The sequence below is a fragment of the Hyperolius riggenbachi genome, chromosome 8 (assembly GCF_040937935.1).
Source record: "Hyperolius riggenbachi isolate aHypRig1 chromosome 8, aHypRig1.pri, whole genome shotgun sequence".
In the NCBI taxonomy this organism is placed as follows: Eukaryota; Metazoa; Chordata; class Amphibia; order Anura; family Hyperoliidae; genus Hyperolius; species Hyperolius riggenbachi.
The window spans coordinates 219,957,588-219,970,255 of NC_090653.1; the positions used below are offsets into that span (position 1 = coordinate 219,957,588).

The window sequence follows — 12,668 nt, forward strand, 5'->3', positions numbered from 1 at the left end:
CAGTTGCCTGACTCTCCTGCTGATCCTGTGTCTCTAATACTTTTAGCCACAGCCCTTCAACAAGCATGCAGATCAGCTGCTCTGACTGAAGTCAGAATGTATTAGCTGCACGCTTGTTTCAGGTGTGAGATTCAGCACTGCTGCAGCTAAAGAATTCAGCAGGTCTGCCAGGCAACTGGTATTGTTTAAAAGGAAACATCCACATCCCTCTCAATTTAGGTTCCCTTTAAGACAGAGCCTGACATGACAGGTTATTCTGTTTATACTGTAAGTACTAGTCTTACTGTTTTCTTTTCATTTACATTTTTAAAGACAATTCAGGTCTTTTGTTTTATTTAACTGTTACCATGACAAGGTTAGCAGATTGCCCTGCGACGGGTTTAGGTGTGACAGACTCATCCATGGTTCTTCTCCTCAGAGCACCATTTAAATGTAGGTGGAGCTTAAAGAGGAATTCCAGTGAAAATAATGTAATAAAAAAGTGCTTCATTTATACAATAGTTATGTATAAATGATTTAGTCAGTGTTTGCTTATTGTAAAATCTTTTAAATCCCTGATTTATATTCTGACATTTCTCACATGGTGACATTTTTACTGCTGGCAAGTGATGTAGCTGCTGCTTGCTGTTTTGGCAGTTGGAAACAGCTATAAACAGCTATTTCCCACAATGCAGCAAGGTTCACAGACAGAAAACTGCCAAGAGTACGTACTCAGAATTTCTTTGTGGGAGGGGTCTCACCACAATATCAGCCATACAGCGACCCCTGATGGTCTGTTTGTGAAAAGGAATAGATTTCTCATGTAAAAGGGGGTATCAGCTACTGATTGGGATAAAGTTCAATTCTTGGTCGGAGTTTCTCTTTAACCTTACCTGACGTAAGGCCAAACATCGTATTGGCAAAAATACCCTAAATTTCAAAACTGAAGAAAAAACAAACTTAAAGGACCACTCCATCAAAAAAAAGTTTTGGACTAGCCCATCTCATTAGGGATTTTCAGGGCTTTCTTTGTTTTCAGGAACATTTCCTGAATAGCAGTTTAACTACCAAAACAGTTACATACCAGCCAGCCTCCCTACTCACTTGCTCACTATTTCGGCAGTTAGTAACTTGCATTTAGGGAATGCTTTTGAAAACAAAGAAAACCCTGAGAATCCCTCATGAGGAGATGGACTAGTCCAAAACCTGTGTGTTCTGTCAAATTTTAACTGCTTACTTTTTTCGCTAGAGTGGTCCTTTAATGTCTGTTGTTGCTTTGTGCTTTATAGATGATCAGTTTCTCCAAAACTAAAAGCACCTTTGAACTGGCTTTCCAACCAGACAAGTGTCAGTTTCTTCCTGAGTCGACTGTTTCTTCTGTGCTGATGGATGACAGGAAAAGTTTGAAAACGAAGTGGTTTTATTCCATCAATAAATATTACGATTCACGTAATTTACATAAAACGGCTGTCAATGTATCAGTCGTTTTTCAAAAGAAAAGCTCTTCGTATTGGCAGGAGACAGTTTGGCTGAAATTAAATGGATATTTCCGCTTTAGACACAAAGAGGAACGCAGACTATAGAAAGCACACATGTGCTGGCAGTAAGCAGCCATGCGTGCAATAAATCTCGACCAGCATGAGAGGGTTAAATGCTATATAAAAACAGTACAAGGAAACAACCACACTATATTTTTCCACGTAAACAAAATTCAAAGGGGATTCAGAGATAGATTCTCGTAAAAAATATGATTCCCGTAATAAAACAAATTACATCTGTATGTATGAAAAATATCCAGTGACATAAAATTTGAAGCGGCATTTCATCTCTGTCGGAACGTGAGGTTGTCACTCTCTAACTGCCTACAGCTTCGGCTAAGCATGGCCCATCGCCTCGCACCCGCCGCTCAGCGCACAATCGCGCCTCCCAGGGACTGTCATCTAATTGATACGTCCCCATTCATTGTCACCTTGACTTGGTGCTGGCAGCTGCAGTGTCACTTCCCATTTATGGACTGGGAACTCCCCTGATCAGGGTAATTAAGAGTTTATGTGTTAATTGGTGTAAATACAAAGATGGCAGTGGAGGGCGTGCGTTTCAGAGCATGGCCGTAAATTTTTGAGTTGATGAGAAGGAAGGGAGGGGGGGAGAGAAGACAGGTCTAGCTTGATTTGTGAATCGGAGGTGGATCTTCAGGAAAACTTTTCATTAATCACATTTACTTTTTATCCCTGAGACACATCATTTCAAATGTTTTAATTTCACCTAGGATTTCTAGATAAGCAGTGAAATGGGCATCTTAAAAACAGAAGTGAAGAATATGGAGACTGACATATTTCAACATCAGTTGCCTGGCAGTCCTGCTGATCCTCCGCCTCTATTACTTTTAGCCATAGACCCTGAACAGATTAGATGTTTCTGACTTAATATAACATACTGCTATGGTTATAGGCGAGTTTATTTTTCTTAACTGGACTTGTGGGTTTAATTGGATGTGTAGGTATGTGTTGCAATTACTTTACTGGACATGCGTGCATGGGTTTTTGTACTACTTTATTGGTTAGTTAAAGGGAACCAGAGAGGAATGGAGCCTGGAAAATGAAAAAAGCTTTTATACATACCTGGGGCTTCTTCCAGCCCCATAAGCCTGGATCGCTCCCACACCGCCATCCTCCGCTTCCTGGAACTGCCGTTACCGGGCCCATCACTTCCGGCGGACGCGGACAATTGTATGCATCACAGGGGCTCCCTCCATACCCGTACGCATGCGGCTGCGTAGTAGGCAGTCTCATGCGTACTTGTATAGAGGGAGCTCCGTGTGATGCGGAGAATCGGCCGCGTCCGCCGGCCGACTCGCGGCAATGACGGGACCCGGATCCAGGCAGCAGAGGACGGCGGCATGGGAGTGATCCGTGCGTATGGGGCTGGAGGAAGCCCCAGGTATGTATAAAACCTTTTTTTAATCCTATCTGGCTCCCTTTAAGGACCTGAGCCCACTAACGCAGTTGTGCGCAGTTGTATGCAGTTCTGTCCGCTTTTCAGCATCTGTAACATTGATGTGTTGCTGAAAAGCAGACACAACTGTGCACAACTGCGTTAGTGGACTCAGGCCCTAAGACACTGTGGCCCATATGCAATCAACTATTTCTCTTGAGTTATCACCTAGGAGATAATTTTCAACTTCTCGTTAAAATAATTTTTCAGTATTTTACAGTTGGAAAAGTACCCAAAGTTGGTGAAAAAGTACTATCAAAATTATTTTGAGTATTTTCTTGCTTGCTGGTGGTTTAAAGAAGTTCTGTGGACTGTTTAAATAAACAAAAACTGCCACTTACCTTGGGCTTCTATGGGCCCCCTGCAGCTAAAATGTCCCGCGCCGTCTTCCTCCGATCCTCCGTTCCCCGCCGCCGGTCCCGGTCTAATCAGCTGTCTGATTAGACTGTAGCTGCGTGGCTGTGACGCGCACGGGAGCAAGCATTATTCGTCGTGTTAGACAAATATTACAACAGGACCGGCGGCAGGCAACGAAGCATCGGAGGAGGACGGCATGGGACATTACAGCTGCAGGGTGCCGATAGAAGCCCCATGTAAGTGGTGGTTTTTGTTTATTTAAACAGTCCACAGAACCACTTTAAAGGCATTTTATGATGAGGTGTGAAAATATCACCTTGGAGAAAACTCGGGAGAAAAAGTGAATTGCATATGGACCTGTATATTTATACCTTAGGACCAATTTACATATGTATTTTGAATGTCTCTATTATTACTTGGTTCCACTGCCTGTACAAATGCATTAGGTACTATATCCAGTTGAATCCAGGTTAGCTTTGTTCTCAGAGGAAAAGACTAGCGGGTACCCCCTTCCTGCTCCTCCTACACAAGGGTGATGGCTGGATAGGGGGAGGAGCGCTCACAGACTTGCTGGAGTATGGTAGGAGGAACACTTGTTCTCTTAAGCAAGCAGCATCTCACACTGGCACAAGAAAACAGCTTTGCAAATCCAACCAGACAGATAGATGATTTGTGTGCAATGGACAGTAATAAGTGCTAAATTATGATCAGCTCCATACGATACCCATCTGAAAGCTTCAACCAGGGCTTTGAAGCAATACTAAAGTGAGCCTGTAAGATAAAGTTAAATACCCACCTATGAGAGTGAAGGCTCTGATTCCCATAAAGAGGGAATGCTCTGGATCCCATAAAGAGGGAATGCTCTGGATCCCATACCCGGTCCTCTCTCCATGCCCCCGGACCACTGCTATGGAAGTACTTGCATCCCAGAGTACTTCCAATGACGAGGGGGTCTGTACTGCGCACTCACACAAGTGCAGTTCGGATCTGCTAGTCTTCAGAAGCACTTAGACATGCGAGCGCTTCTGAAGTCTTCCGAGAAGTCCAAAAGGTGCGGACATTGGTGGCCAGGTGCGGACATTGGGGACAGTGGTGGACCGAGGGCACAGAGAGAAGACTGGGAAGGCTCTATGCCTCTCCATAGGTATCAAACTTTTTTTTATCACAGGTTTACGTCAGTATTGCTTTAACAATGCTGACAACAGAAAATGTACATTTTGTCTTTAAAACGGTGTTTCCACCTGTACTGTTGCTTTCGACATAGCTTGATCACAGCAGATCCGTATCTAAAGACTTGAGGAACTGGAAGTCAGGAAAATTAATCACAAAAACCTATTTACTAAACAGTATTCTAATTAAAAGAAGGCAGTGTTTATTCATTTATGCCTTGCTTTCCTTTCTAATATCTTTATTAACAAAGTAATGACTAGGGAACCAGGATCTAACTATACACCAGTGAAAGCTATAAAGCTACTGTGAGGAGGGGAGTCATCTATGATCCTTTTACAAAACCCATGTCAAAGTGTTGCTCACGGTGACAGCCAGTGCCAGTTGGTTTGTGCTCTGCAGCCTCTTCGTGTTTGGGGTTGTGGGGAGTTGCTGCATGTTTAACCACTGCAATGCTGGGTAGTCATGAAATATATTATTAAAGGAAGGGATTTGTAATCAGTCCTTAGCTATGCTTTTGCTCTGTCTGGCAGTGGCAGCGTTAACCTCGACTTTCACCCATGTTAGCAGATGTCCTGTTGGAAATGGGTGACACACGGTGCAGAATTCAAATGAGAAGGCGGCAAGGCCCCTTTTAGATGCATCGCAGTCTTTCGTCCCTACCTCTCCACTTGCAAATGACAGTGTCAACAATCGCTGTCCTTCCATCAATCACCCAGGGTCATGAATATACAAGAGGCAGTATGAGAGAGGCCGGCTACCTCCTGCCGATCAGCTTGGTCTAATTATCTAGGCTTTTCTTCTTTGTCTTCTGAGTGTGGATGGGAGAGTGTAGTGTTATTGGGGGAGGACACACTGTGGGTTTCATCATCTGAGGTTACTCATGTTGACCTCTTGTGTGGACACAACATGTTTGTTTCAGAGCTTCATATGCCACCTTTTTCTGTTCATCATCATCAAAAAAAATAAAAAAAATGGAGGAGTGGGTTAGAGAGAAGCCCCCTCCCACTCTTTCCTTCTGGAGTCAACAATCCATTCCCACCTCCTACCTCCGTACTGTCATTTTACAATTGTTGCAGGCGCTTTGGTGAATTAGCATGCTAAGTAATGCACAGAGACAGACATACTAGTCATTTCAGGCCATGAATATGGCGCATCGATGGTGTTTACAGAATATACACTAGTGAGTGACCGAGTAGTAGAGAGGAATCTGGGTGAAAATTTACACCAGTGGATTCTATCAGAGGACAGGTGTTTGATGTAGTGAAATACTACGTGCTGAGAAATCTATGTAAGAAATGTATTTTGGCAGGAAATAGCAATACTGTTCTTAGACACGTAAGTTTTAGTAATAGATGATGTGCAAGGAACACCACGTATGGAAGATGATGTGATGACATAGAGAATAGAGATGAGATGTTAACTGCCATACGTTTACATAAAGGAATATACACTGTCAATTATGCTTAGTTGCATATAAAGTGGTGTGAAGAAGGCTTCAGATTATTCATCCATCAAGTGTGATTTCCAGGTATTAACAGTCTCAACACTACACTGAACTCAAGTTGTGTTTAGAGACATTTCTCCTACAAGACATTTTCCTGAAGGGCTAATTTGAGGGAAGCATGTGATCAGTCTGATCAGATATTACTTTTTTATGTCTCTGACTAGAGGGTCATGGTCGTGGAATACAGGTTACTTCTACATACAAGCACCATGGATGGTCATGATCATGGGATATGGATCACTTCTACCTACAAGCACCATGGATGGTCCTGGAATACAGATCACCTTGATACAGGTAACTTCTACATACAGGCACAATGGATGGTCAGATCATGATGTACAGGGAACTTCCACATACAAGCACCATGGATGGTCATGATCATGGGATATAGGTCACTTCTACATACAAGCACCATGGATGGTCATGATCATGGGATATGGATCACTTCTACCTACAAGCACCATGGATGGTCAAGATCCTGGAATACAGATCACCTCGGTACAGGTAACTTCTACATACAGGCACAATGGATGGTCAGATCATGAGATACAGGGAACTTCCACATACAAGCACCATGGATGGTCATGATCACAGGATATAGGTCACTTCTACATACAAGCACCATGGATGGTCAAGATCACAGGATAAAGGTCACTTTGATACAGGTCACTTCTACATACAGGCACTATGGATGGTCATGATCATGGAATACAGGTCACTTCCACATACAAGCACAATGGATGGTCAAGATCATGGGATATAAGTCACTTCTACATACAAGCACAATGTATCAGTGAAATAAAGTAGGGAAAAAGATTTTTCTATCCTAAAAAGATGCAGTTACATGGCTGACAGGGCAATCCTGGCTGCAATGGACATGGAAATATGACCATGTGCTGTGATTGGCTGCTGGGTGATTGTGGAAGGAAGAAACCTGGCTTTGACTTTTACTCAAATCAACAATATTGAATGAGTTGGGCTCAATTAAGAGTCATATGTGGTAGTTCTGGGCAGGTACGCATTTGCTACATGACTCATTCATTTCCAAGTGTCAAGATCTTTGTCATCCACAGAGATAGATCCCTCGGATGACAGTTTGGGGCTGAGCTCTGTCCAATCTTGGGATGTGTTTTGATTCTCGACTGAGATGACCTCCAGGGCCTAGTGTCATGTGTACATAGCTCTGCTGTGTCCAGTCTATCCAATCAAAATAATGCCTATAATCAAAATTATAACATGTGCCAGGAAACTGCATTATAGACATTGCATGTACACGGTGCCATGGAATTGCATTATAGACATCGCATGTACACGGTGCCATGGAACTGCATTATAGACATCGCATTTACACGGTGCCATGGAACTGCAATATAGACCTCACATTTACACGGTGCCATGGAACTGCATTATAGACATCGCATGTACACGGTGCCATGGAACTGCATTATAGACATTGCATGTACACGGTCCCATGGAACTGCATTATAGACATCGCATGTACACGGTGCCATGGAACTGTATTATAGACATTGCATGTACACAGTGCCATGGAACTGCATTATAGAAATTGCATTTACACGGTGCCATGGAACTGCATTATAGACATCGCATGTACACGGTGCCATGGAACTGCATTATAGACATCGCATGTACACGGTGCCATGGAACTGCAATATAGACCTCACATTTACACGGTGCCATGGAACTGCATTATAGACATCGCATGTACACGGTGCCATGGAACTACAATATAGACCTCACATTTACACGGTGCCATGGAACTGCATTATAGACATCGCATGTACACGGTGCCATGGAACTGCGTTATAGACATCGCATGTACACGGTGCCATGGAACTGCATTATAGACATCGCATGTACACGGTGCCATGGAACTGCATTATAGACATCGCATGTACACGGTGCCATGGAACTGCATTATAGACATCGCATGTACACGGTGCCATGGAGCTGCATTATAGACATCGCTTGTATACGGTGACATGGAACTGCATTATAGACATCGCTTGTATACGGTGCCATGGAACTGCATTATAGACATCGCATGTACACGGTGCCATGGAGCTGCATTATAGACATCGCTTGTATACGGTGCCATGGAACTGCATTATAGACATCGCATTTACACGGTGCCATGGAACTGTATTATAGACATTGGGCTTGATTCACAAAAGAGTGCTAACTGTTAGCACGGCCGTTTTCGCGCGAATTTTAGCATTGCGCGCGATCGCGAATTTCCGCGCTAAACGATAACGTTTTCGCGCGCAAACGAAAATTGTCACGCAAAAATGATATCGATTTCGCGGTAAAATTCACGTTTGCGCGTGAAACCGTTATCGTGTAGCGTGAAAATTCGCGATCGCGCGCAATGCGAAAATTCGCGCGAAAACGGCCGTGCTAACAGTTAGCACTCTTTTGTGAATCAAGCCCATTGCATGTACACAGTGCCATGGAACTGTATTATAGAAATTGCATTTACACGGTGCCATGGAACTGCATTATAGACATCGCATTTACACGGTGCCATGGAACTGCATTATAGACATCGCATTTACACGGTGCCATGGAACTGCATTATAGACATGCATGTACACGGTGCCATGGAACAGCATTATAGACATCGCATTTACACGGTGCCATGGAACTGCATTATAGACATCGCATGTACACGGTGCCATGGAACTGCATTATAGACATCGCATGTACACGGTGCCATGGAACTGCATTATAGACATCGCATGTACACGGTGCCATGGAACTGCATTATAGACATCGCATGTACACGGTGCCATGGAACTGCATTATAGACATCGCTTGTATACGGTGCCATGGAGCTGCATTATAGACATCGCTTGTATACGGTGCCATGGAGCTGCATTATAGACATCGCTTGTATACGGTGCCATGGAACTGCATTATAGACATTGCAACTACACGGTGCCATAAAACTGCATTATAGACATTGCATGGACACACTGCCAGGAAACTGCATTGTAGACATCGCATGTACACGGTGCCATGGAACAGCATTATAGACATCGCATGTACACGGTGCCATGGAACTGCATTATAGACATCGCATGTACACGGTGCCATGGAGCTGCATTATAGACATCGCATTTACACGGTGCCATGGAACTGCATTATAGACATCGCATTTACACGGTGCCATGGAACTGCATTATAGACATCGCATGTACACGGTGCCATGGAACAGCATTATAGACATCGCATTTACACGGTGCCATGGAACTGCATTATAGACATCGCATGTACACGGTGCCATGGAACTGCATTATAGACATCGCATGTACACGGTGCCATGGAACTGCATTATAGACATCGCATGTACACGGTGCCATGGAACTGCATTATAGACATCGCATGTACACGGTGCCATGGAACTGCATTATAGACATCGCATGTACACGGTGCCATGGAGCTGCATTATAGACATCGCTTGTATACGGTGCCATGGAGCTGCATTATAGACATCGCTTGTATACGGTGCCATGGAGCTGCATTATAGACATCGCTTGTATACGGTGCCATGGAGCTGCATTATAGACATCGCTTGTATACGGTGCCATGGAACTGCATTATAGACATTGCAACTACACGGTGCCATAAAACTGCATTATAGACATTGCATGGACACACTGCCAGGAAACTGCATTGTAGACATCGCATGTACACGGTGCCATGGAACAGCATTATAGACATCGCATGTACACGGTGCCATGGAACTGCATTATAGACATCGCATGTACACGGTGCCATGGAGCTGCATTATAGACATCGCTTGTATACGGTGCCATGGAACTGCATTATAGACATTGCAACTACACGGTGCCATAAAACTGCATTATAGACATTGCATGGACACACTGCCAGGAAACTGCATTGTAGACATCGCATGTACACGATGCCATGAAACTGTGCTTATGCCACACTGTGGGGCCTCGTCTATGACAATTTGCAGATGTCCGCAGCCTACAGTGTATGAAATAATAAAGCTCACTAGCTGTAAACATTGCAGAATTCTGACACTATTGATTTATTGTGTCTAACGGTGACATCAAACCGGGTAAGTGACAGAAACACTGTTACGGCTTTAAGAGCCGTTTGTCACCGATTAAAGCTGCCAAACAGGGTTTGCCCGGACTGGCCTGTCAGTCCCAGCGCAAATTACTGCTTGTGTGTGCTGGCTGACGGCAATGTGCAGCAGCCCCTCTGTGCCTTCATTACTCCGTCACTGCAAACACACGCAAGGACGGGCCCAATTTAATATGTGTGTTAATTATGCAAATTATTAATTGGGCTGGATCTGCACATGCATACAGCGGAGCTGGCTGTTTAAGCCCTCAAGCTCTGAAGAGGCCCGGCTACAGATGCTACAGTTGTAGGTTATTTGCTCGCTTACGCGATTTGAGGCTAAATACGACCCTCTGTCAGTTTTGCTTGTTCTTGGGTCACTTTCATTGCCTACAGTCCTTGTAAAGCACATCTCGGTATTATTTATTTGGAAACAGAAACTGGTTTTATTAGTCTGGATCAGCGATTGGGCGAACAATAGAGGAACATTCACGCCACATTGGAGAAAATGCTGAGAATCGAAAATTACGAGCAATAATCCAATTTATCTAGCAATTAAATTCTTTTGGAAGTGCAGTCTGAAGGATTAGCGTACTAGTATAAATGTCAGCTCACCCTTATTGCCTGGAGGAAAATATAATCTATTTCTAGCTTGGCCTCCCCCAAAAGAGATCTGAGACCCCCCAAGTTAGTGAAATGTATGCTGCCTGCTGGTCTGACAGCCTCCCAAAGCCAATTCTGTCATTCGCACATCTGCAATCTGCACATCAACAAGAAAGGCATATATCACAGAAAGGCCTAGGGCTGGTGCACACGGGCATCTTCCCGGCTTTCGCAAGTGTCGCGTTCGCCGGTGTTGTGGCGGTGTCACGTTCAGGCTTTCAGCGGCTTTCCGTGGCTTTCAGTTGCGGTCGGCATTTTTCTTCCCCATAGGGGGACATTAGTCACAGCAGTTAACTGTCCCAGGACACTACATGTAGCGTCCAGGGTCACCTTGAACACCTGGGAAAGTTGGGATCGGAACGTCGCATTCGCGCAAAGGCTGGTAAAAGCCCGGTACAAATGCTCCCATTCACTTGAATGGGAGCGTTTAAGGCCAAGTCCTAAATGCTGGCGGTGGGACAGACCTCCGTAAGATGCAAAAACCTGTTGTCTGCATTTGAGGACTGGCGTTGAAAAATACTGATAAATGCAGTGTTGTCCTATAGATTTTTGCAGCAACGAGCACATAGGTTATATATCATTATAGCTCTCATAGCAAACTGGGCATATGTTCAATGGTCATCCTTTTCACCCATTGCTACATCTTCAAGGGACCCTTAGCAGAAGGAAAGAATGGCATAGTGAACTTCCTCCAGTCCAAGAGGTCCTTCGGGTCCTCTGGGCTTCCTGCGTTCTCCTGCTGGCGGCTCTGTTAGCGCGCGACTTGGCTGGGAGTCGTGCACAACTGCATATGGGCGCCCCATTCGCGCACCCGTCTCACTCATACGCTCATCGCTGTGCACTTTCTGCGCATGCACGGTTCCCTTTCACTGCAAATTGCAGCCCCTTACCAGTTTTCATAAACAAATAAAACATACTAAAATATTAGCAGCTCAATCAATACATATCTGACACGTTAAGTCCTGCTGGATGCAAAAGCATCTTTCACTAACTCTATACATGTATTCTGAAATTCTATTATTTGTAATCATGAATAGGTAGAACAGGTGCTCTTTGCTGACAGAAAGCAGTGCGCTGAAGGAATTTCTTGTGAACTTACTTATAACTTGAAGAATGGACAAGCATGAGAGGAGGCACATCATGTCCCCAAAGCCATAGCAAAGTCACAGCTTCTAGGTCTAGGACACCATGCAGGAAGGATCCCTGGGAACACTAGTTTAGTTCAGAAATGTGTGAGGCAGAGTTAATTCACACATGTTCCACAACAGTTTCTTGCCTGTGAGCCTCATTGCATTGTGGGAAATAACGGCTGTTTCCAACTGCTAAGCAAGCAGTATCTCCGTGTGTGTGTGTGTGTGCGCGCGCGTGCGTGTGTGTGTGCGCGCGCGTGTGTGTGTGCGTGCGTGTGTGTATATATATATACACATATAGTGTGGTTCTAAATAAGGGAAGTTAGTGCTGTCTGTTTTTTTTCTCGTCTGCTAGCAGTAAAGATGATGACCTGCAGGCTCATGGGGGATAAAACAACATGAAGGAATAACATGGAGAATATCAATAATTTCTTGACCTATCTTTTTTTATTATTTTTTAATGTCTCACTTTGCAATGTATTAGTTTAACTCCCCCACCCCGGCATTGGACTACAGTAGATACAGCCTAGCTATAATAGGGAGTGGATTGTGAGTTAGAGATGGGCCAGCTTTGGAGAACTCATGGAGAAGCACATGATCAGTTTGATCAGCTGATAGATTTGTAAGCCTCTGATTTGCTGTGATGACTTCCTGGTTTAACACATGATCATGACCAGAAAATCAGAGCCTTACAAATCTATCAGCTGATCAAACGGATCATGTGCTTCTCCATGAGTTCTCCAAGGCTGGGCCAT

General features: G+C 44.2%; 1 protein-coding gene across 3 annotated transcripts in view; it reads right to left on the bottom strand.

Annotated features, from left to right (window-relative positions):
* Nucleotides 1-12,668, bottom strand: part of PBX3 (PBX homeobox 3) — a 340,789-nt gene that overhangs the window by 148,797 nt on the left and 179,324 nt on the right. The window contains exon 1 of one of the 3 annotated variants that reach the window (XM_068248180.1): nt 11,883-12,023. The exons of the other annotated variants lie outside the window; for them this stretch is intronic. Coding sequence (XP_068104281.1) covers nt 11,883-11,925 — 43 coding nt within the window. The 5' untranslated portion in view covers nt 11,926-12,023. Of the gene's footprint in view, nt 1-11,882; nt 12,024-12,668 lie in introns of those variants that run through there. 3 annotated transcript variants of the gene reach the window in all.